At 44.0% G+C, this 26,628-nt stretch overlaps 1 protein-coding gene across 4 annotated transcripts in view; it reads left to right on the top strand.

The window, feature by feature from the left end:
• Nucleotides 1-26,628, top strand: part of KCNAB2 (potassium voltage-gated channel subfamily A regulatory beta subunit 2) — a 1,353,173-nt gene that overhangs the window by 1,025,102 nt on the left and 301,443 nt on the right. For all 4 annotated transcript variants that reach the window (XR_013594749.1, XM_078642625.1, XM_078642626.1 and 1 more), the window contains one exon: nucleotides 3,007-3,086. Coding sequence is in view for 3 of the 4 variants with exons in the window: in XM_078642625.1 (XP_078498751.1) it covers nucleotides 3,007-3,086 (80 nt within the window). In the remaining variant the exon portion in view is untranslated. The remainder of the gene's footprint in view (nucleotides 1-3,006; nucleotides 3,087-26,628) is intronic.

Raw genomic sequence — 26,628 nt, 5'->3', positions numbered from 1 at the left:
TCTGGGTCGAGGTTGTTTCAAAGGCAACAGAAATCAGAAGGGACTTGCAGTATCTTTTTAAATACCCCAGAGGATAGTTCATTCTTTTTTTTTTTATTTAATTTTTTATTGCAGAAACACAGAAAAGATTTGCGGCATTCAATCAATAGTGTAGGTGGTCATCATTGCGGTACTGAATACAACTAAAAGGGTCTCACACTGCCATTTAGCCCACATCCCGAAGGCCGAGCGGCGAATGTCTTCATTGTTATTGAATGCAGCCAATCAGCACGAAGGGTATCTGCTTTTACAGTTTTTCCCCCTTATAATAAACTCGTCCCACCCCTCCCAACAATCCCCCGTAATATGAACAAACAAAGCAGTCTATTTCCATCAGCACAAACATTCCCCTTTCCCTCCTGTCTACTGCACGTTCATAACATGTCATGGTAGCACTTATTTCCGCATGAACCCCTCTCTCACAATCCCCCATCCAACCCATGATACTGTCGCCATTTGGCCCATACTTTTCTGAATTTTTTTGGGCACCCCCTTGCTTTATACATCGCTCTCTCTGCTGCCATGTACAGGTCTAGCCCTCTCCTCCATTCCTCCAACCCCGGCGGTTCCGGTGCCCCCCAATACTTTGCAATGTCTCTTTTAGCCACTACTAGTGCCAGCACCAAGAAGATAAGAAGTGGACGTGGCAGATCGACTTCGTTGGTCATGCCCAACAGTGCCAGCTTAGGTTCACACTGAAGCGGAATCCCCAAGACCTCCCCCAGTTCAGTAAAGAGATGTTTCCAATACGTCTGAATCTTGTTGCATGACCATATAGTGTGAAAAAAATCCCCTACCTGTTGGCATCCCCTAAGGCAATGTGCGTTATCTACCTTTCCCATTCTATGAAGTCTTAGTCTGTCATAATACGTCCTGTGAAGCACTTTGAACTGAATGAGGCGTAGCCTGGATTTGATTGCTACTTCCCGGGGATGCATGAGTACAATCACCCAATCTAGGTCCTCCATGACTCCCAGTTCCCCCTCCCATGTGTGCCGTAATTTCAGCAGGTCTCCCAGGATATTATTAGTCGGGGTCTTGTAGGTTAGGGAGACCGCCTTCCCCGGGATCTTCTCCTGAAGGAGCCGTCCCTCCAAAGGTGCGTATTCTGGGATATCAGTAAGTGGGATGTTCTGTGCACGCCACGCATGGCGTAGTTGGGTGTATTTGAAGAGTTGGGAATGGTGTAGCCCAAATTCAGTCTTGAGTGCTTGGAACGATTTCAGCTCCCCCTTGGCAATTACATCCCCTATTGTGGAGATGCCGATGTCATCCCATCCCCGGAAACCACGGAGCTTGCGGAGTTCCGTCAGCCATTGGCAATGCCATAGAGGCGTCTGCCGAGTCGGCTTCTTGTCCCAGCCCATGCGTCTCGAGGCCCTGTTCCAGGCGTTGAGCGAGGATAGTTAATTCTTTATAACAAACACTTGGACGCAGCATTAACTTTTCCTCAAAAAGCTTAATTCCTTGGTCTCCTTTTCTATCACATAGTCTAGTGCTGACATGCAGAATAAATGCTTAATTTGGACTGTGAAAATAAACCAAAGTGCTGTTACTAACATGTTGCAGAATTATGTTTGAGCTAGTCAGATAATATCGAATTCCCAACGGCACTTTGCCGATAATTTTTCAGAGACTTGAATGTAATAAAATAATTTTGATAACATTGAATAAGACCCAATGGGGAACCTAAGATAGCACCAGTTTGCGTGAATTATATAACAAATACACGTCCCTGATGAAGCGATAAATTTAGCGAAACACATGTTGGCCCAGTATTGTTTGATTTCTGTATATAAAAAGGTCGAAGCAATTAAGACAAGTGTCACTTGCATGATTGTTTGTACTTCTTTGAATTTTCTTATAGCAGCTGGGTAGACTGATATGTATGAGGGTGCACATGTCTGTGTAATGTGTGAGATTGCACACATCTGAATTATATTTTAAACCGTTTAATGGGAGTCACTTTCTAAAACGGCTGTCGTGAACAAGATGTACCATGGAGAGAGGTTCCTGCTTCCATTTAACCGACTCAAGCAAGTCAGAAATAAATATACTGCGTAAATGTACATTTTCAGTGAAAACCCATCGGAGGAGCTGAAAAGCTAACTGCTCCTTATATTGTTTGAACAGCGGCTGTGATACAGCCGAGACTTGCCTTTCACATTCTTATAGGGATGCGGAAGCAGGCATTGTAACCTCACAACTCTGCTGGGATATACCATTACAGATAAGTAGCTACACCATGTTCTTACTATAGGTGACTAGAGGTGTCGTAGTTAGACTATAATATTAACATTAGAGCGATGTGTTTGTACACATGCAGCAGTTTTTCATGTATTTTAACATTATTCAAACTGTTACTTTTTGTCTACTATTCATATGATACATGCCATGGAGAGGATGTGGCCTAAGGGCTAAGGCGACGACTTCGAAGCTGGGAAACCGGGGTCGAGTCTCGGCAGGGACGCTCAACATCCTGTATCTCTGAACGAATCTCCCTGTGCTTAAATTAAAAAAAAAAATGTGTCTGTCTGTAAGGCAACTGGTGATGTGTAATGCGCTCAGATACCTTTGGGTCTTGTTAGTGGTGTATAAAACTCCCAAAAACAACCCTAAATGCAAGTCTTTTGGATCTCACGTTCTAGTAGTACCATTGTGGGAGTGTGAAGTGGCGGGAGTTGGTAAACTATCATTATCCGTAAACGACTTTCGTCACAAAGCATTGCTTACGAGGGAACTGCTGCAGTTGTGTAAAACACCAGTATTGCAAAAGTGCTCACAGCATAAAGTCTGTGATCAGTGGACACACATTATCCGCAAAGCAAAAGCTGCCCTTAAGGGAACTGCCGACCTCAGATGTGCGGCTGAATCCTCCACCCAGGATTTGACATATTTGTGTTCTATCAATGTTGATAAGCATGCTTGGCAATGTGTAGCTAACACGATGGACATGTGGCTTTGCAGATGGCGGAACAGCTGATGACCTTGGCTTACGATAACGGAATCAACTTATTCGACACCGCAGAAGTCTACGCTGCCGGGAAGTAAGCACTCTATTTTCTATTTCAGCAACATGTGCACTTTGCCCACTGAGCAATGCATTGGCGTCCTTGTTTTTTGAAGCTTCTAATGTCTTTTGCATGTAAAGGTAAACGTTCTGGTCTTTGTCATGAGCATCTACCCTTGGCTGCGTTCATACTTCACGAAGCAACCTTCATGTATTGATAATGTTCCTGTTTAATTAAACTATGTGGGTTTCCTGCCATGTATCTCCCAAGAAGAACACACTTTCATTTCTCCTTACAATGTATAGTTTCTTAAATCTTTTATACCTACAACTACAGCTGAGGATATCTGCTTTCAGGCGATCCGATGGGATGGAGATGGCGGAGGAGGGGCAGAGAGAAGCTGTCAGACCTAATCGGTCCTAGACAGAAAATACCTTTTCTTTCCCTGAGATGATAATGGAGCCTTCTCTATTCAGACTGATGGCGCAGCCCGCTTCCCTCCCTGGCTGCCACGAGACAGGGCAGTTGGGAGGCGGTTGCCTCCTTTCTCCTACCAGAGAGCGGGAGACAATGCCAGAGACAAAGGACTGGCTGATCCCATCAGTGGAAGCCAGTGGAGCCACATGCCCCTTTGCGATGCTGCCGCTGTGTGTCCAGGTGCATTGTTGGGGAATCAGATAGTGATATTGTGACTTGTTCGGGTACAACAGACTTCAATGTTACCTTTCTTTGTGTCAGCTTTAACACCTTGGATGCTTCAGAAGATCCTCTGCTGTGCTGGGCCATAATGGAAATGGGTGTGGTCATGACGAGCTCAGCTTGTCATGAGCACACGAGAGGTATACCTCATGACGAGCTGAGCTCGTCATGAGCATCGAAGGGGTTAAGGTGAGATGCTTACCTTAGGCTGGTGCCACTTGTATAATGGCAACAAAACAAGGAGAATGTTGAATTTCAGACACCTCAATTTTGAGAGCACATAATAGCATTGTGCATCCATTTTATCTACCAAGTTAAATCTTTCAGGTCACACCTAAGGAACACCTTGGAACACAGCTGCACTTTTAAGTCAGCAAAGGGGTGCATGCTCTGGGGCACTGCTGGTATTCTAATGTGACCAGATTGGGAATCTGTAATTGAGGGACTTTAAAAGAATGATCAATTTAGTGTAAGACTGTAGATCAGATGCAGGAACCAATGATGAAGTGTATCCAGTCCGAAACTTAAGTCCCTGTCAGCGAAAAGTTTAGAAATTTCCGTTCAGGGCTTCAGTTTGTTGCGAGTCATAGGGAAGTGTGAAAGGCATAGTAGGAGAGGAGAGATGGGCCACTAGCACTCACCATTAAGATCAGGCTTGAGAAGTAGGCATTGAAATATAAAGGGGAGATGTTTTACTAACAGTTATGTAGTTTCATAAGTGTTATGACTGATATGATACCTCCTCTTGTCCGAATGCTGTCCCCAGCTGTACCTGAAATGCTGTGACTCCGGGAATCTAATGATGGGAAGCACTCCTGAAATAGTCCTTAACGTCACCAGTGCATACTGAAGATATTTAGCATCATGTAGTTGTATTTCAAAGGGGTAGAGTTTACAGGAGCCAAGATTCCTTAAGAGAACTCCACTAAATAATCCTAGTAGTCCATGAAGCTGCAAGGTTACCCACTGTGTAGTTGCAAAATAGATACAGAAGTCAAAGTAACAAAAATACAAGAGATAAACTCTCCAACTCTCCGAAGGCTGACCCTAGCAGGAAACAATTAGAAGGAATCGTAAGGGATTACTAAGGACAGAAGCAAAGCATATAGAAATGAAAAAACATTTAACCTTTTGAAAAGACATCCAACATAAGGCTGAGTGTCCTTTTGAGGACGTCCTTCAATTGAGCATGTACAGAATGACTTCATGCCGCACATGATCAGTAAATCTTCAGGAACTCAGACACTTTAATTGTAGCTAGACAAAATAGAGGATTGCCTAAGGAGTCCATTTTTTACAGGTCCCCAAGCTGTCTCCTGGACCAATTGCATCCCCTTCTATGCCTGTGTGCACATATTATCCCTTCACTGGAGACTGGGCCAGGGCTTAATGTCCTGTGTGAAGACGCCAGGTAAGTGGGCCACAAGGTACCTATTTAGAGATAAACTGAGATCAAACAAGGTCAGTTCTTATCAACACTTCTTCTAGCTCAGCGTTTCTCAAGCTTTTCAGGCATGTACCCACATCTTCCTTTTTGGGATCTCGGCTCAAACAGTGTCTTGAATCCAGTGCCTTCTCTTTCAGGATCACTAACTTAATTATGACTGGATGTCAATAAAATGGCTAGATCTGCCTATCCCCGGCAACCAGATCGGAATCCTTCAGCATACCCACTGGGGTTTTGACCGACATATTTTGCTAACCCTGTTCCACAGCAGTGGCCCATTGACAGCCCTGTATGTCAGGCGAGAGCGGCAAAGATTACATTGAAAAAAAGAAAACAAGAAAAACAAATGGCAAAACTTCTTACTAAACAGAGCATCATCACGATTAGAATTTTTTCAATATGCTTTACACTTTATATCAGGGTTCTAAAGAGTTTTTTAAAATGTTATTTGTGGTTGATCCTCCAAAAACAGTATAACAATTGCTCTAGGAAAGGTGTTAATGGAAATGCGGAAAAAATACATTTGTAGTGTGTAGGAAACATTGACATGGTGGTGATGAAGCAGGCATGCAGGACTCCAATGACCGCTTTAAGGCAGTGAAAGAAGAAAGGTAAAGACTGAAGAGGAGTAGGTGGGTGAAAGGTAGAAGTCCCTTTAAAGTAAGACAAAGACATAGGACAGGACCGAGCATACCGAGATGCTGAGAGAGACAAGAAAGGGGGAGATTTGCCTAGCAAAATAGTCTCTAAGAGGGTAGAGTGAACAGCAGAAAATGTGAGGAGGCAGATACACCAGAGGCTGGAAAGTGAAGCTACAAGGGTGAGTGACTGAAGCAGCGAAGTTAGAACTAGTGTACAAAAAAAAGGAGAATTAGAGCATAGAGAATGAAAAAAATTGACCTTTGGCAACAGTTTAATAAAGAATCCTATAGTAGAAACAGATTACCAGTTGAGTTGTGAGGTGAGCTATAATGAAAATGTTATGGGTTGGCCGATTATAATGAAAATTCTTTTATTCATGTTAGTTTGATGCTTAAAGTGCGGGCAGAGGGGTTTGGAGGAGGTTTAAAACTTGAAGAAGAAGGAACCGTACATAGCAGTCATCGCAAATAGGCTCCAGAATATTGGAATCGCCTTATTGCTCTTGCCTCGGAAGAATCTATGAAAATAAAGCTCACCTTTTTGATAATGGTTTCTTCTTCCTGCAATTCATCAAACTACTCTTCCAGTAAATAAACCGATCGATTATTTTTACGTGGCTGCTTGCAATTTAGAACATTTGATTGATCGTAGAAAGCAAGAGTAAGAGGCAAGACTCAATAATGTGTACATATTGACATTCTGGAATATAAAATGATACGAGAAAAACAGTTTGAACTATGTTAAGCTCAGAATACTTTCAGGATCTTTGAAGGTGAGGTGTGCTGTTGAAAGGGTGTTGTTATATGTGTGTTAACCACATTCAAGTTTTTGAATTGTACAATAACTCCTAGAAAGGCAAGATGTGTGACTGAAGAAAGACAGAGACTTTTCGTCTCATTTGGTTCTTTCTTGTGGCACATGGTTGCAGAAATCTTACTTTCTTCTCGGAAATGACAAACCGGTTAATGTGTGATCAACCTTGCTTAATGAATTTGAATGTCTGCTTTTGAACCCACATTGTCCTATTGTGACACCAGATCTTTCCGATTAGCCAGAGTGTTAATCCTGTAACCCCAAGTGTCCTGCCTTTGCAAGCCCTCGGGTGCCTCATCTGCCGTTACAGTTTTCTTGTTATGGAACCAAAAATGGTCCTTTGTCCTATGTGGGGGCTCCAACTGGACCTAATGACCCCTTTCAAAAGCTCTTTGATGCTAATAGTAAATTATTTAGTATGTTGATAAATATCTAATTTTGCAAAGAATGGTTTTAGGAAAATTGTGCTTTTTGACTGTATAGTTTACAGTTTACTCATGATTTGTTAATTTATCTAGAATTCATCTAGTTCGGCCCTTTGTTCGTAATCTGGATGATCGAATCACTTGAGACCTGTCTAGAAACCGGATTCTGCACTTACCTAGTTAGTGATACGGAATATAAGCTGTTGGCAACCTGTTCTATTCCAGCTGGCTTGCTTTATTGTCTGCGAAACGGTAGATTACCTTTAACTGAACTGTGATTCTTCACTGCTGGGCACTGGGCCGGAGTATGCTTGATGCCAGGCCATTACTCCATCATTTACATTAACATTAGTCTGTGTCCACGTTGACAAAGCTCAGAATGTGGTCAGCGCAGGCTCTTTGAGGACTTGTGGCGAATGATGACACACTAGGTCTCACTTCAGACAAGGGTACATATGGAATCCTTATGATAGGAGATTGTTGTGATTGCGTACATAACATTTGATGTGCTGTTTCTACTGAATGGTCTATTTTAGACTGCATTCAGTAAATCTATTCTCTCCTAGGATTCTTAAATGGGAAAGTGTCAGATCACCGCGGCCTCAGCCATGTGTGTTCCAACAACGCAGGCGTAACCATGCTTGCCCTAACCATGCATATACCTTAACCACGCATGTGCATGGTTAAGGCATATGCACAGTCTAGTTGCGGGCTGCAGCTTGGTGGGTGAGGCGGTGAGGTAAATGGGGTTTTGGGGGGTGGGGTATAGTTTGCAGGGGTTGGGGGTAGTTTTCAGGGCTTGAAGGGGTCGGGATTTTTAGGGCTCAGGCAGGGGACGGGGATGGGGGTACTTTGGGATGGGGTAGTTTGTGATGGGGTCGTTTTGGGGCTGAGGGCTCGGTAGTTTTCAGGGCGCTGGGGGGTCTGGAGTATAAGGGCTCAGGGCAGGGGACGAGAGTGGGGGTAGTTTGTTTGGGTTGGGGTGGTTTTGGTTTTGGGGGCTGAGGGGGTGGCGATAGTTTTCAGGGCTAGGGGGTCGGGAGTTTTAGGGCTCAGGGCAGGGGACAGGAAAGGGACAGTTTTCAAGTCGAGGGGGCAGTTGGGCTGGGGCAGGGGGAAAGTGTGGTAGGTTTTAGGGGGTGGTGTTTGTTTTAGTGCACAAGGAGGGTGGGCTGTGGTCGGAGTAGTTTGTAGGGGCGGGTTGGTCGAGTATTAAGGTTCAGGATAGGTGGTCGGGAAGTTTAGTAGAATAGACCGCAGGAGGGCCGAATTTTTTGGCTCAGGTCAGAGGGGCAGGAGTGTGATCTTTATCACACGTCCTTTTACGAATCATGTCTTTACCACTAAATTGCGTGGTAAAGGCATGTGAGGTAAAATCATGCCTGGTATAGACATGGTCGTGGTTAAGACCGCGTGGTTCATGCATGCGTTGTTGAGGTATGCGTTGTTCCATCACACAACCTTGTTTATAAATACGTTGCTTATGCTTCTCACTGTCTGGCACCGTTTTAGTTACACCTCTTAAAACGAAAGGTTGCCTTTTTTTGTTAGCTCACTTCTTGTTCTGCTTTTAACACCTCACCACCTAGATTATGAATTCTCTTTGACGCACAGAAGAAATGTGTTGTGGGTAAAGATGAGTGCGCTGAGGCACGGGAGAACTTTTCATACTAATGCGTATACTGGCCCTGTGCCGGCTGTAAGTGCAGGGAGGTTTATTTATTTATTTGTCGTTCTCTCTACCACGCGTCAGCAGTGCACTGCAGTGTCATTGCAAAGGCAACATTGATCTGTCGCGAAAGGAAAAGAGTAGTTAAAGCACGAGCCTCTAAGGCATAGAGTAGCATATGATCCTACCTGACACAGTATAATAGTCCCAGCAGCACGCTTCGATTAATAATTGAACCCCGGTAAGTATTTTGTTAAGTCCTGTAGTTTTAATACTTACCACTTTGTACGTAGATTTAAGGTACTTGCCCGCTATGGCCATCTTAAAGCTCCTTGCTCAGCCCTGCAGGAGCAACTCTCAGCCATATACCACTTATTTTTTCTTTTCATTTTCCTGATATAAAGTCATGGGTCACAGTGGCCATGTGTTGGCATAATTGCGCAAGTGTGTGTGTGTTCTGTCATATTGCCATGCTCTGTTATCGCTGTCACCGGGTATTTTAAAACTGTGCATGTGTACACAACGAGCACTGCATATGAAAAAGTATTTCCACTGATGCTGCAACTTAACTAATATTGTGCACCAACGCACACCTCTCAAAAAATGTGTGGCTTTAACTAATAAAACGTTTAACGACCAATAGACGCAATTGCAGTCAGACCGTACTTGTAACTCAGGCATACATTAATATTAATAGATGCTTGATTCTGTATTGTTCTTTACTCCACGGATTAGCCATTTCCATGCCCTACAAATAACTGCTGTTACTATTACCTAGTTCAATGGCATTTAGTTTGTCGTCCCTACCAGGTTCTCGCTGACCTGTGTAGATAAGGCAGCCTCACCAATGAAGGTTATATTGCAGTTCAATCTGAGGTCTGTATCAAATGAAGATAATACACCTGGGGAAGTAGCTATCATGGACGCAGTAGTCCCAGTAAGTGATATCAGAGGCCTTCAAAGCACGCCGGAGTATTAAGAAAACAGAAGCAGAATCCAATCAAGGCTTCATCAGCTTCAAATCTCCTAAAGTCCAATCACGGTTACAAGGCTTCAACATAAACATCCTAAACGCCCTTGATACCACATGTCAACAAGGTCACAAAGAACACTTTCTACACAACGAAAACTCTGTGTCACGTCTCACATACCTTGGATACCAAAAAAAGCTGCAAGCTATTCTCACACAAATGTTAACAGAGGCACGCACGTCTAAACCACGCGTGCCTCTACTATGCTGCTTAAACCACGAGTGCATCTGAACAGCGCATTCCTTTAACACACATTTAACACACATGCTTTTACCACGCAATTTTGTTGTAAAGGCATGACTGGTATAGGGATGTATGGTAAAGATCACACCCTATGCCACCTGCCCTTAGCCCGAACAACTACCTCGACCCCTGTGCCCTCAAAGTACCCCAACCCCACCCTAAGCCCTTAAATCCAACCCCCCTAAAAAGTACCTCAGCCCTACCCTGAGCCCTGAAAACGACTCTGACCATCCCTATGTGCCCTAAAAAGACCCCCCAAGCTCTAAAAACTACCCAAACCGCTCCATGAGCCCTAAAAGCAACCCGACCCCCAGCCCTAACCCTGAGCCCTAAAATCTATCCGCAACCCTTAAAAATGACCCCCAGCCCAACTTACCTCACCATGTCCTCTCCTGATCCTTCTTGTTCCTGAGACCGCCCATTGCAGCATATGGACCGCACATTGCCTTAACCCTGCATATGCATGGTTAGGGCAAGCGCGGTTGCTCTACCCTCATTGTTTAGGCCATTTCCCATTCTCACACTGATAATTGCCAAACCAACGGCATATACCTTGGCATTGTCATTTGAGATGTCATCAGTGATGTCACTGACCATGTCATGAATGATGTAATATGTGACATGATCAGCAGTGGATTGCGGGTGCGCGATATATAGTTAGTGCAACTAACTATATATGGAATTTCAATGGTTTTGTGTGAGTAAAATAAGGTTTTTTAAATGCTAATTCCTAACTATATATGGTCTATAACCTATGGTTTTTTCAGTGAATTTCAATGGTTTTTTAATAGCAAATATCATAAGCTGTCGAATGTCAAGTACGTGGTAAGTAAAAACATTTTCGTGTTTATGCACACTGATCTGCTTTGAATGCTGCCCCCCACCCCTCATTTCTATTAGGAGTACTCTCTCTTTGCAGATAGTGAAGGGTAGTTAACGCAGGCCTTTGCCCCCGTTGTAATCCGTCGTGCCTGCTTCTCTCTCCATTTGATTGATTGTTCTCTTTGGTTCATTCTCTATTTACAAACAAGCACAGAGTCGCAATACTCTGTTTAGTCTTTGCAGATAGCGAAAAATCGTGTAAAAAAACAAAAGGAATCGAGCAAAATCAGGAGGCCACTAATGGGATCTCTTTTTGACCTCCCTAAAATAGAAACATTAGGAACAACCTGTTGATAATACCAATGTGTATGTACATAAGCGGCGTTCATTTGTGTTCACAGTACCCCTTGTTGATTGTTTGAATCGAGCATTGAATTGTTCGAAGTTGGTTCTCTTAAGAATCTTCTCTGCCTGCAAACGAGGAAGAATAGGAATATTCTCTCTCCCTTTGCAGATAGTGAAGGGTAGGTAACGCAAACCTTTAACACGTCGTGCCTATTTCGTTCCTCATTCATTGATTGTTTCCCCAAACATTGACTGTTTGGGAATTGGTTCTTTTTGGAGGTATTCCCTGTTTGCAAATATACGTAGGAAAATCTTTGCAAATAGTGAAAGGGTACGTAATGCGGACCTTTCTCCCCCGTTGTAATCTGTCATGCCTATCTACTCCCCACTGATTGATGCACCTGTTTCACCCGGACCATTTACTAGAGATACGTCATCTGGCCCGACCAGAGAGCACCCCTAGTGAAAAGGACATATGCAATAATAACGAAGTGATCACTGTATCCTGTTAACAGAAACTTTAGCATGAAACAACCTGGAAAGAAAGGAATAGGAAAACGAAAATCAGTAGGCCACTGATGAACATGAACTTTTATTAAACAACGAACAAAGAAACGATAACATAACGTAATGATAAAACCTATTAATGTCCTAGAAACAAGAAAACGTTAAAAATATGCCAGTGGTGAGAGACCAGAAAAACAGTAAGAGAAACCAAATCACCCCTCGCTATCCCACCGCCTGCCACGCCAAAAAAATCGATAGACTAGGGAAAATGCAAGTCAGTAGAACATCCGCCCCCACTCTGGAAACTTCCAAGGTGGGGCAGGGTTGCGGCTACGCCCAGCCGGGAGCAGCCCATATAAGGCGGGTCCTGCTGCCATGCCTCGGCCAGGAGATCCTAACGTAGGGTGTAGCCGGAGGAGAGGCCGAGGCCAGCGGGACCCGGCCAGGGGATTGCCTTTACAACGCTGAAGAGTTGCAGGGGGGGGAATATCTCCTCGACCCTCCCCTCTCTCTCCCAGTCCGGCCGCGGTGGCCCTTGACAGTTTCAGGTAGTCCCGCCACATGCTCTTCCGGTCCGGCCACCAACGGTCGGGGGGCCGAGGCCGACGGGATCCGGCTGCAGCCGATAAACCAAGGAACCCGTTCATGGGGCCAGAGCCAGGGGCATCCGGCCGACATCCACCGGAAGCCCGGCCCGAAGACGGACGGGACACTTCTTCTTTCTTGAATAATGGCTGCGACAACACTGGGGGGGGATGTCTTGCACATGCCTCCGACCCCCCCCCCCCCCCTCGTCCTCATCGCCTGGTCCGGCCATAACAAATCTCAAGCGAGACGCCGTGGGGTGCACTGGGAGGGAGAGACGGTGCGAACAGGCCTCTCCTGCCTCCCCAGGTGGAGGCTTCCCAGCTGCACCCTCAGCGCTCCAGGCGCCCGGAAAAGGGTTCTTCCACTGTGGCCATGCTGCAACGTCTCGCCCGGCAGGGTGGAGCCCGTCCGCTCATTTGACCCCGCGATCGCCAGTAGCTACCGAACTCTCAAAATGGCGGTCGACCTGGCAAGAGCGGGCCCAGCATAAAGAAATGGCCCGGTCACTGGTTGACTCCACCACCGTAGTCCTCCACGACCTTGAAGATTCTAGAGGAGCCGCGGGAGTCTCCGACCCCCGATGGGGAATGACTGCCATGATCGCCCGTGGAGTGACGAAACTGTATCCGCGGGACGTCGGCGCTCCCATGCTGGCGCCAGCCTCACTTTGAATTACTAGAATCCTGCAGACCTCCGTTCCGGTGAAAGCACAGTGTGACCCGGTAGGAAAAATTGTTGCACCCCCTCCCCTTTTTGACTGATAGTTCAAACCACCGATCCTTTCCTTTGCCCTTTTAACGGAACTTTGGACTGCCTCCCCCTCTTTTACATTTTCTAGAGAAAACAAAACATTAACCACTACATTAGCATAGCAGTTGACACCAGAACTGTTTTCAAATTGAAAACCAACAACATCTTCAACAGAATCCTTTTTGTTTCTGCTGTGACCCTGCTACAGCACAGGCATTGTCCCCAGCAGTAATTCTGCAATGCCGGTAAGAATAGCTGTGGTGCCTACTGGACTCACTCACCCCCGCGGCGCCCTACGCCGTTATTTGCTGGGCGGCAACTTACTAGACATCACTTTCGTGCCATCTAGATTTCAGCGCGTTCTGCTGCCTTGGAACTATTCGCACAACAGACTGCTACTGACGACCCACCCCCAGGCAACATCTTCTGAATTTTCATAATTTGAAAGAACTAGTAACATGTCCTCATCAGGAATTAAAAAGAAATTGCCACGGTCTCTTCATTGTTTAAATGTTTTTACTGTTTTTGTTTTGTTGTATATATTTATATGTTATTAAAGTTTTATATTCCTACTACTTTGTTGGAGTGCTATATATTTTTAATGTGACACATAATTGTAAAAACTTTGATGTACAAAGAGTCATTCCTGGAATCTTCCGCTTCAGGCTCGGTCCCCTCCCCAATCACAATACAGGATGGTTTTCAGATAGTAGGAACACGTGTGGTGTGACGGATCTCATCGGGTGTGGGCCTTGATCTACTATAACTCCTTTGAAGAGGGGTGATTCTTTACAGCTGGAGCCATAAACTACATCTGCAGGGCTAGCTGATAGCCTGGACAATCGGACACAGAGGAAGAGGAGTGTCAGAGGGTGCGGTAGTGAATAGGGCGAAAGGGAGGTGTCGGGCGGGCACAGAGTGTGATTCTCAGGGAAGAGCAGCGCAGATGGGGGGAGGTTTATTGCCCATGCATAAGACAGAGAGCGGGGGTGACCAGTGCCTGGGGAAGATGCTTCCGAGGGTGGGGAGCCATGCTACGAATCGACAGCGTGCAGAGAGTGGGTCTGGTCAAGGCATCTAAAATGGCTGCCGTGCACGACAAAAGTGTGGCATTTCAAAAAAGGCAAGATGGCGCAAACAATGTTTTTCAACACTTCCTCATTTCCTTCGAATCGAACGTTAACAGACATTGGTGCATATTACCAAAGTTAAGCGATATTTATCGCTAACGATGCTTACCAACGAATTTTTTACCGCTAAGCATCGTCAGAAATTATCGAAGATAAACCTTGCTATTATCAAGGTTTATCGCAAATGCGATAATAAACGGCCGCAATGCATGAATATCGCTAAAAAGTCAGCGATATTCATGCATTACCGAGCTAATGCTCTTAGCCATGTTATCCACCTCCCATTGGATAACATGGCTAAGAACTGCTCAGGGCAGGTGTTACTTTTTGGAGATATTCGCGCTTAGCGCGAATATCTCCAAAAGTTGGTAATAGGAGATAGATATCTTGCATGTTGTAATGCAAATTATTGTGGTATATGGAACTCATACCATAATCTCTCAGGAAAGCAGAAACTGATCCTTTTGGGACCGCCTGAAAAGGCCTAGGGGGTGAGGGGTACTCTACTTTGCCCCCTTTTCACGTTCCGAACTATTTTATTTTACTCTCTTCTGTAAGTACACAAAATAGCAGCGATAAGATGCATCGGAGACACACAGTGAGAGAAAGGAGGCCGGAGATGAAGAAGAGATGTCAAATACACATTGGAGATAATATAGTGGCAGAAGGGAAGTAAATATGAGTAAACTTACCATGTAACATAAAAATGTTGCACTCTATACTATAAGTCTCATTTTATACTACAATCACTTCGCTACAACCTCATAAATTAAAAATAAAAATGAATAATGTCTCAAACAATTTTTGATTTCTAAATATAAATTTATTCTTCAGAATTTTCTAAATTTGAAAGAACTAGTAACATGTCCTCATCAGCAATTTCCTCATGAAAAGTCTGCAATGATGATTCTTGTAACTCTATGGTCTCCAAACATTCGATAAATTCGCCATCAACAGATTGATCAAAAAAATCATTCAAGTCATCTCCTCGTGACAATATTTCATTATTGGTGCTCTCAATTTCAATCAATGTAGTGGAATCATTCAAGTCATCTCCTCCTTGTGACAATATTTCATTATTGGTGCTGTCAATTTCAATCAATCTAATGAAATCATACACGTCATCTCCTCCTTGTGACAATATTTCATTATTGGTGCTCTCAATTTCAATCAATGTAGTGGACAATTCAAAAGAAATTGCCACGGTCTCTTCATTGTGAGCCATTTTATTTTGAAATTGCTTGCTGTAAATTGCAGAAAAAAATAATCACTTTCATTTATCGTTTTTAGTAATACATAATATAAAACTAACTTTATCAAGTATTTAGTATAACAGAAGGACTGCAAATAAATAACAGAAAACATTTTTCAAATTATCTTCAAGTGTACAACATAGTTCCCCTTACAAATTAACAACTCACCTTTTTAAAAGTAGGAGAAGTGTTAGTACTGTGTAAATCAAACACCAGAAATTCACCACCAAAAATTCCTCACAAATGTACCTCAGACAGTAGTATCACAAAATGGCTGTGGTTTCCTCTCATTTGACATATATACATAACCAATTAACTTTCATTACACACAAATACAAAACCAAAGTAACATTTTAATTGGTTCTAAATTTCAACACTTTCAAATGTGTTTTCCCCATGCAATTTTCCATAGGACATTTACATACGTCTACAGCCTGAATGGCTGAACGGAATTACACCAAACTTGGCAAAATGGTACATCAAACCTAAGAGGTCAGGGAGGATCTACTATGCCCCCTTATGGTCATTTGCCCCTTCGCTTTCGCCTCCTCTTGTCTCTCGATCCTACCGAGAGACAAGATGGCGGCCGCTACGGACTGTTTGGAATGTTGACAGACGCCGGAGAACCAATCAGCTTCGCTTCACAAAGCTCCGTTGCGCGAAAAGTCCGCGAACCGGAGCGCTGCCCGGTCCGCTGTTACAGATATATATCTTTTTTTAAACGTTAATTTCTCAAAATCCACTGAAGCACATATATTGAGACCTACAAAAGGCACATCGGGCTACCAGTCCCTACAATTTTGCCAAGTTTCGTGCAAATCCATTCAGCCGTTCGGGCTAAAAGTGAGGCCAACCGCCCTATGGAAAACTCAATGTTAAAAACACGTTTTGGGACCCCCCTTTTTTCTCGACCCCCCCTGGACGAACCCCCCCCCCCCCCCCCCCCAATTTTCAGGGGCTGCTCAGAAACAAAATGTGCCATTTTCCTGAAAATTTCAGCCAATTCCGTCCACAAACGCCAAAGTTATTAGACATAGAATTTTCAAAAATCCCATAGAGAAAAAATCCTAACTATATATACCTACTGGCGACCGCCAGTAGGTAATATATATATATATATATAATATATATAATATATATATGCTCCACTGTGTCTCATGACGAGCTGAGCTCGTCATGAGCGCCGAAGGAGTTAACATGGTATAGCTTGCTGTCCTTGTAGGCAAGCGCTTCAGTGCCTCACATTGGGGTAGTAATTGCTATATAAATGCTGCAATACAATATGAACAGAAGGGAGGCAAAATCACTTGTTTGTCAAGACACTAAGCATGCTCTTGAATTGTAGCCAGTTGCAGTGAACTGGCATTCCTAAGAATAGAGTTGGCACAGTTACGCCAGTTCACAGACACAAACTGCAGTTATCCCACAATTTCATAAGTGGGAAATAAACATGCTTGAATACATTATCTGTAATACACCTTCAAGGGGAATTGTGGGGGGAGGGCAGAAGTCAAAAACAGTGGTTTTCAGTGAACTGGCATTCTTAAGAATGCAGTTGGCATAGGAAGCGAATGCCTTCTCTTCCAGTTACGCCAGTTCACAGAAACAACCTGCAGTTATCCTACAATTTCACAAGTGATAAGTAAACAAGCTTGAATAAATTATCTGTAATACAGCCTTAAAGGGAATTTGGAAATTGTGAGGGGAGGGTAGAAGTAAAAAACAGTGGTTTACTCAGAGAGTTATGTTGGCCTTATCCTGCTGGGTCTCTGATCCGGCAGTAATTAAAAAACAACTTTAAAAAGGGTCCTTATCAGACTCTTTATTCATATCCTTAACTTTACTGGCAAAACCACTGATTGATTTCTCAAATTACTGTAAAATTCTTTATGGTATTCCATGTCAGCAATGCAATCCATGCTTACATTTCACATATTTTTCTTCATCTTGTGTTCCTTAAGAGAATTTGCTTTTTTCAGAAAAGTTTCTGTAATATTAATACATGAGACTTGAGTATAGTGCATACTTTGATTTTTGAATCGCCTCTTGGTGTCCAAATTCAGGTTGTGGGTGGGTGTTTAGCGGTACACAACTGAGGGCTGTTAAATTGAGGCTGAAGGCAGTGCAAGTTTCCAACTGTCTCTGTTAGTGAGGCGGAAAGGTGTGCAGACTACACCCATATTCAGTGCTGAGAAGAGCATACAGAGCAATGTTGCATTGTGTTCAATATATGCCAAAAAAGAAAGTCGTGTGGAAAAACGTGGGTAGCAGAATGAGAGACTGCAGATAAAAGTGGTATGAAGGAGCGAACAGAAGTGTCAGAGACCCCCTGAATGCCCCTACTACTTACACAGACCTTTTGATTCTGATAGAAACTTCTAACTTTAGATTCCTCACCTTTTGAATCTTCCCCAGACTCTCACTGGATACATATACTTTTGAGCAGTACCTTTGTGCACCGGTAGGGGGCAACATATGGCTTCACACGGATGCTGTTCCTCTCCAGAAATGACATGCACACCATATATAGGCACCACTCCTGTGCGTTAAGGTCAGTTTCTTTCATTCCGCACCACCAGATGCAGATCCGGAGCTACCTTTTCTCTCTGACAGCATTTCATCCAAAATGCTTAGTGAGTAAGGGAAATGTTACCTGCCAAAACAACAGGGTTTAACCCTGTAAGGACTGTCACACACAAATGGATTTCAGTGCGGTTGACTTTGAGGCTACAGGGACTGATGGCCTCCTACATCCCGCTGGTCAAGTACATCATGTGGCATATACGGGTTATGCAGTAGGATCTAAATTCTCTGTAGGCCCAACATGAAGGAGACCTTTCAGACGCGTCCAGATATAAAAGGAGACTGTGAAAGATCTGCAGTGATTGTTACAGGACCGTGTTTAGGTCAACACCAGATGCCTCTTTCTACCCCACCCATAGTTGAGAGTGGTGACCGATGCGTCCCTTATGGGTTTGTGCTGCCATCTGAGAGAGGCAGGTATCAGAGTCCTCTATCTCCAGCAGAGTCCTGGCTTTATAACGGTCTCCTGGAGCTGAGGGCTATCCATTTTGCGTTAAAAGTCCTCCTTCCATCCATCAAAGGAAGGCTGTTGCAAGTGCTCTTGGACACCTTCACCACCATGTGGTGTGCAATAAGCAGGGCAGTGTGGGGTCCTGGACCCGCTGCGAGGAGGTGTGGCACTTCTAGAAATTGCTGGACCATCAAGGGATCTTCCTGGTGGTGAACCATCTGGCAGGATCTTTGAATGACAGGATGGACAAGTTCAACTGCCAGCACCTAGCCGGTCATTAGTGGCAGTTACACCTGGAGGTGGCGCAAGGTCTCTTATGTGAATGAGGAGAACAATGGCTTGATCTACTTGCCACCGCCAGCTACGAGCAAGGTCAGCAGTTATTTTTGCTGGGGTTTCTAAGGCAACTCTTGCTTGGGTATGCATTCCACTCTGAGTGGAATTCGGGACTCCTGTATGCCTCCCCACCCTGAGTTCTGAAGAAAATCAAGAACAACAAGGCCTAAGTCATCTTAATGGCCCATGATTGGGCATGAACAGTAGTTTATCCAGAACTTCTGGGCTTGAGCATCTATCCTACAATCAGTCTGCCCTCAGGTACAGCTTGCTCCGGCAAGAGCAAGGCAGGGTTCTGAACCCTGGCCTTCGTAATCTCCTACTTCATGGATAAAGATTGAGCAGCGACAACTGAACATCTTCAACCTTTCTCCTGAGGTGGTTGATGTAATCTTGTCAGCCAAGCATTCCTCAACAAAAACTATATATGCCTGTCGTTGGGATAAATCTGTGTTTTAACACGCCACATCAAGCCCCTCTAGGCCACGGTATCTGAAGTTCTATTGACTATTTTCTCTCTCACCTGGCAAGGCTTTGCTTTGGACTCACTTAAGGGGTACCTTTCAGCTATTTCTTTCTTTTTACGGTTGCTGGGTCTGCACTCATTATTTAGGTCGCCGATTGTGATGCGTTATCCTTGAATGATCTCCAACACTTGTTTCCTCCCGCTCTCTTCATCATGCTTCAATGAGACCTTAACTTGGTCCTCACATATTTGATGTGCACTCATTTTGAGCAGCTTCACACTCTCAAGATGATATTCCTTGTTACCATCACCATGGCTCGGGGAGCAAGTGAGGCTATCTGTGTTAACCCACGATATACCACCTTCTTCCCAGACAAGCTGGTTCTGTGGACTTGATCTTCCTTTTTTCCAAAAGTTGTGAGGTCATTCCACAGTGGCCAAACCATCACCCTTTTGGGGTTCTATGCTCCACCTTATCCCTGTAAGGAGTAGGAGAGACTCCATCGCTTGGACCCCAAAAGAACATCAGGTGGACAATTAGCACTTTGTGAGGTTTACTCAGACGAAAAAAGGCAAGACTGTGCAGAAGAGGACAATCTCTGTTTGCATCATACTCTGCATCAAGTCTGCTATGCATTTGCCAAAACAAACCTCCAGAAGGTCTGTAAGCCCATTGCACAAGGGCCAAAGCTGCTACCACTGCATTAGCAGGTGGAGATCCTGTCTGGACATCAGACAGGGAGCTACGGGGGCACCGCGCCATACGTCGCGAAGCACTACTGTGTGCACAGCCATGTTCACTAAGAGCGCTATTTTCCCCTTCTTTGTTAGAACCAATTCACAGACCCGCCTCCTAATGGGTGCTGCTCTGGTATATATTCAAGAGGTGAAGAGTCTGCAATTAGAAGACTTTATCAGAAGAACAAGTTACTTACCTTCAGTAACACTCTTTCTGGTAGAGACTATTGTATTGTTATTGCATTTATATAGAGCTTACTAACTCAACCCTGACGAGCCATTGAAGTTCTCTTTCGGCGAGTAGTGGTGAATTAGTATAGCGAAATATTTGAGTGGTGGATATGTAAGTCAGTTATTTGGATTGAGAAGGATAGTGGAGGGATCGAAGAGGAAAAAAGGTTTGCATTTATTTAGTGCTTGCTACCCCTGATGCTTGAAACCCCTGATGAAGTGTTGAAGCGCTTTTTCGGCGAGTAGCATGCTACTCCGGAACCAAAAAGTTTTTTGATGAATTAGTATAGTGAAATATTAAAGTAATTTGAGTGGTGAATATGTTAGTCAGTTATTTTGATTGAGAAGGATAGCGGAGGGATAGAAAAGGGAAAAAGATTTGCGTTTATATAACGCTTGCTACCACATATGAGGTGTTCAAGTGCTTTTTGGTGAGTAGCACGCTACTCCGGAATCCATAAAGGATTAGTGGTGAATTAGTATAGTAAAATATGAAAGTATTTTGAGTGTCAGACATGGTAGTTTGTTATTTGGATCTATCAATCTAGCCGCACATTCCTCACCTATCACCCCTGTTCTGTGAATTGGCTCTAACCGTTTTTGAGATTTCATGTCTAGGAATCTGCACACTTTTCAAAATCAATTTGCTGTCAGGGGGCACAGACAGCCTTGAAAGCAATTTTTGTGCAGGAGTAGCGCCTATGCAGATCACACACGTCATTTTCCTAGCAGGACGCCGTCAATTTGGAGTCGGATGGTGCCACCTACACAGAGGTACAGCTCTAAAGTTTCCGGATCCATTCCATCACCTGGGGAATATTCAAAAGGTGAGTGTCTGTGGTTAGATAGTGTCTCTACCAGAAAGTGTGTTACCGAAGGCAAGTAACTCGTTCTTCACACAGATATTTTTTTTAATTTAAAGTTTTTCAAATCTAATTATTCACAAAAAAATGATTGTTGCAAACAGCCATACAGAAAAAGTAACTTGGTGTGGACCTCCCGATCGTCAGGAAGAACCTATGAGAGGAGGTTGTGTGACTCAGGCAGGCGGGTGAAATGCTGCAGAAAGACTTTCAGTCGTGCCACATAACTTCATCTCTTGCAGTCCACCACAAGTGCAGGTGAGGAAGAAGAAAGCGGTCTCTTATGCTGAAGACCGCAGAACATTACTAATTTTGGTTGAAAGTTTGAGATAGTGATAGTTTGCCAATCGCCTTGATTAGGAATTGCGTCTGGGAGCCTGACATCAGCCTCACATTATCTTCCCTGGAGTGTGGCTCGACTTGCAACTAGTGAGACGGCCAGTTGCCAGGAATAGCCAGTAATACTGTCAATAACATGTTAAGACTGACATTTTCTTCTCCCCGTTCCCTTATTTCCTATCCGGAATCTGGCATTCAGTGCTCTGGGGATGACCTAGCAGAACCATACTGCACCTGAGCTATTCACGCTTGTAGAATATGCGCCCGGAGTGCTTTGGGTTTAGCAAAGTACTGAACAAGCAGCACGAGCCATGCAATATTAATTGGTGTCAATCCTGTGCTTTAGAGGGCTGAAAGTTTCTATACTTGTCTAATCCTCATGGAAATATTAATATTTCATATATTTAAAAGACAATATGCATAGAATGCTTTACGGTGTGCAGAGCTGAGCTGCACTCCTGAGGCTCTTCTTTCCACATTATTCATTTAAATACCCTTTTTTTTCCCTACAATCCTGTGCAAGTTAAGAGTAGGGCGGTCACTAACATATAGGGGCGAATAGAAATTGCTTGGTGGAGGGGATTTAAAGAATGTGTTTCAATACATATTCTTGTTAACTGAGTTAAACAATCTTTTGTATTTGTCCGCACTGTTTTAAAATCTTAACTGTATAATGAGCATTAACTTGATGAGCTGCATACTTGATTGGAGGAGACATGTTGATTACAATGTGCATTTCGGTGTTTTCCTTTACCATACCATAACCATTATATATATATATATATATATATATATATATATATATATATATATATATATATATATATATATATATATATATTAATTTAAAAAAAAAAAAAATTGCATGGACATGGTGTTTTTTGGTTTGCTTATAACTTTGGTGCCGTTTGTCGAATCTTAAGAAAAAATTTGTCGCAAAAAAGCAAATTGACTTCAGCTACTTCCTGGAAAGTTTGGTGTGATCCGTCAAGTGGGGGCCAAGGAAATAAGGGGGTCCAATAGGCAAATGTACTCATGCATTTTCCATAGAATTCTTTACGCAGGGTTACAGCAAAAAATGCTGAACAGAATTAATCCAAATCTGACAAGAAGCTAGATATTGGTCCGCAGATTGTGCTTTCTAATATGTGAGGTTATCAGCATGCATGACGGAGGCACTAGTTATAGTTAGCTCTAGGGCAGGCTCATGGGCTGTGCGACTGGTAGGGTACTGACTGCCGGGAGGCACTGTGTTTGCAAGTTTATTATGGTTTTTAAGCACCTGCTGTCGCTTTCCTTTCCTCCATCAATTTCCAGGCCACAAAAACAATGTCAAGATAACTCCTTTGATTAAAGTTCTTCCTAGAGAGAGATCAGAGTTTTGTCTAGTTAAGGTTTTGACTCACTATATAGTAAGGCAGGGGGTTAATATGCCTGTTGCACAGAACGTGTACCATGCAGATTAAAACGTGTATATATTGTAAATAGATCAGTGGGTTACAGCTTTTAAAAGAGCCATCCTTTTGTGAATTGCAATTTATAAGTTAAAATCCAAATAAAGAACAGTGAGCTATTAACTTTCATGATAGAACTGCATGCACACTGCAAAGCATAGTTTAGAGCACAGATTAATGTTGCAAAAACGGTTAATTTGGGCAGAAATCAATTCTTATTATTAGTTCCTTTTTAAATTCTGAGTATGTGGTTTTCTAGACCAAGCACTCTTAAGGTATACTGCTTACCAGTATGGATGACATGTCACTCCTACACCTTGTAAACGTCTGTATTATGTAACATTTCCTATACATTGATTTAGAACGTATGATTGACGGTCTCTGTGTAATGTGTGTGTAATGCAAAGTGTTTTAACACCATACACTGGTATGAGTGGAGATCTAATACTAATTACATACATCTTAAAGTGACTTGTGGAGACTTCGGGACTGTAAAAGCGTGGTGGTGAGGGAATCCGTGGTGGAGGTGGTCATTGGGGGGCACCAACAAACATTGGTGCACCGGGCGCCACCAGTGCTAAAGCTCTGTCAACTATAACTGGCTAACTTCTGTGGTTTTGTTTGTTCAAAACATTGATGTTGTCACTGACATGTTCACCTAACTATAACTTTACTTTAACCTTTGTTTTTTTCAAAGAATTTTTAAGTTAAAAAAATAATCTTTTTATCACACTTAACTATACCGTTACTTTAACCTTTAGTTTTTAACTGAATATATATATATGTGTGTGTGTGTGTGTGTGCATATATGTGTAGAATATATGCAGATGAGCATAGTGTAATACGCTCTTTATTACCATTGTTGAGTATGGGGCGGGGCAATGACTCACGAGATGCAAAGCCTTAAGTAAGTCAGGAAACTCCTTCTCAACAATAGTTATCAATATCGTATTGTACTATGCTAATCTGTGTATATGGTATAGGCCATTTTTCATGTTCATTTTGATAAGATAAGGTATTTAATCAAAACCAGTTTGCAAGGAACTAATTTAGTGCATTAGGGTAAAAACACATTGACAAGCCCTCTTGACATTTCCCAGTGTAAAATAATTATCACATGCAATCTGTGAGGCAAAAACAACGTTTTAGTGACAATACACTCAAATTTGACCTTTACACTGTACTAAGAAAATGTGTGTTTATTAGTAGAGTTGTTCGAAATAACGTGTTTTCGGGCCTTCATTTATTTGTATTACTGTGGCATGTCTATCTATGTACCTTCAGTGAAAAAACTTTTAAAAACTGAGTAATGATTCTGGCTTGAAACTACTAAAGTTCGCCGGTTATAGAATGCAGTGTATACAACGCACACCATAACTTGCATCATCCAACATGTTTTGCTCTTGGTAGTCCGTCTTTTACAGTCTGTGCCATTTTCAAATGGGTGTTTAGTTTTGTGCATGGTGGATTATGTGAGTGACTTATAGCTGGAATGTGTGTTGTTTTCATTGAATGTCCCAAATGAGTTGTTTTGCACTGCAGGAGTTGGTGGTATAGGCCTCGCTTGTGGCCAGATCTGTGCCCAAACTCACTTCAGTCAGCCAAAACCCGCTGTGCATATGGTGGCCCACAGCTCTCTAGCCTATGCTTTTCACACAGAGGTTCAGGGCTTCTAAAGCTATGACCATGAAACCTAAATGATTAGACATGGGTTGGTGAAGCATGCAGTGGGTTTGCGGTATTCAGGCATAGTTAGGGGTAACCACCTTGGTGTAGCTTGCATAGAGTGTATCTTACTAATAGAGATATGCCTCTTGCAGAAGCCATAGATCACCTTAGTCAGAAAATAGTGTAAGTGCCAACAACATCTTACACAATATGCACTTTGCCATGGTCAGAACAACCAAACCGTGCTCAAAATTGTAAATTAAGTTTATTCCTTAAGTAGAGGGAAGGAATTCTATGTAAGGCATAGCAGATCGGCTCATAAAGAAACTATGCTGAGGAGTAGGCCCGTATTGTTAGATTCTGTGGACTCACTGAAACATTGGTAAAATAATACTTACAAAGTTTAAGGATTAGGAAGGTTTAATAAACAAGACCTAACCCTAGTTATCTATCAGCAACTTACACAATTAGAATTCTCCTCCCTTTAGCCTTGTACCAAAATTCAATTTCTAACGTCCTAAAAATTGCTAGGACATCACACGTCTTCCTTTTTTATACATTTCTTTGAATGTCATAAAAACAACTGTGCATGATATTACAGAGTGTATATCATGATAATATTAAACATATTATTTCAGGTAAACCGTTTTTTGAGTTTTCTTTTTCACACCTACAACTTTCCCTCCTCAGGAACCTTAACAGTACATTTTGAAACTCTGTTAAGATTCCAAATTATGTTGTCATCAGATTTAACAGCATGTTTGAATTTCTTATCTGAAAGAAACAGGTTAGTGTTAGATTCCTTACTTTAGAATATCCCCAGGCGCCAGACTGGATCCGGAAAGTTTTGCGTAGCAGTACCCCTGCGTGTCAGTAGGCGTCGTCTGCGGCTCCGCGTTCGTCGTCTGCGTCGTGATCGGCGGTATGACGTCGTCGGAGCACTTAGACGCCACCCTCGCGCGCTGACGTCAGTAATTCTTTTTTTCTGCGCCAGTAAGTGCAGATCCGGGAAGAGCAGTACTCTTAGTCATTTTTTGACAACATTTTTGATCTATTTTGGATCACCTCTCGAGTCGATCCTCGACACGCGGTGCTAGTAGGAATGCCCGGTTTCAAACCCTGCGACGATTGTCACCGCTTGATGTCGGTGACCGACCCCCACCATCGGTACCTTTACTGTCTCAGGGCCGACCACGATGACAAGTCGTGCCCCGACTGCCGGGCCTTGACCTCGAAGGCTAGGTGGGCGCAGTCCCATAAGCGTCTCGAGCTCTGGCAGTCGGCCCACGCCGCTCGGGGTCCCGGTCCAGGAGGAGGTCGAGGGACCGGTTGCGGGGCCGTAGTCATCGCCGCTCGACGAGTCAACACCACTCGTCTGGCTCCAATTCCTCAGGTAAGTCGAGGCACTCCAAAAAGAAGTCGAAGAAGCATCATCGCTCTTCCGACTCCCCCTGAGGCTCGCGCGATGCGGCCGGGGGTTCCGGCGACACCGCCCATGCGGCTCTGCCGCAGCCACAAGCGCCGCGTCTAGCTCCATACCCGCCGGTCCCTGGGCTGCACACAACGCCAGAGGAGATTAGTGCTTTCCTCATGGCCATGAGGTCGCGCTTCCCTCCGTCGGAACCCACCAAGGCACCTTCGGGCCCCGCGGGTCCGACTGGGAGCCCTAGCGGGCCGGCGGTTCCGGCGCTGGCGGGTGCTTTGACCCCGGTGCCGTAGAAGTCTCCGGTCCCGTCGCCGCAGGGCTCCTCAGGATCCAGGCCTGGATCCGTGACATCGCCAGTCGACCTTACGACCCCTCCTCTGGCGCCGTCACCAATGGTGTCTCCCCCGACGCCGTCCCCAGACGACGACGTTCCCAGTTCCAACCCCGGTCCAAATCCTGCTTTGGAACGGTGCCACCCGGCGCCGTCTTGGACGCCGATCGGTGAGCCTTTCACCGAAGACCCGGCTCCATCATTTTTTCCTGACTATCAGGAGATGGATGACGAGGAGAACTGGGAGGGGTCTGAGGACCCTCTGGCACTGCAGTGCCAGTTGATCCAGGACTGGGCAGATGAGCTGGGGGAAGCCAGTGGTCTGGAC

The sequence above is a fragment of the Lissotriton helveticus genome, chromosome 5_1 (genome assembly GCF_964261635.1).
Source record: "Lissotriton helveticus chromosome 5_1, aLisHel1.1, whole genome shotgun sequence".
NCBI classification, from domain to species: domain Eukaryota; kingdom Metazoa; phylum Chordata; class Amphibia; order Caudata; family Salamandridae; genus Lissotriton; species Lissotriton helveticus.
This window is presented reverse-complemented; position numbering and strand designations above follow the sequence as displayed.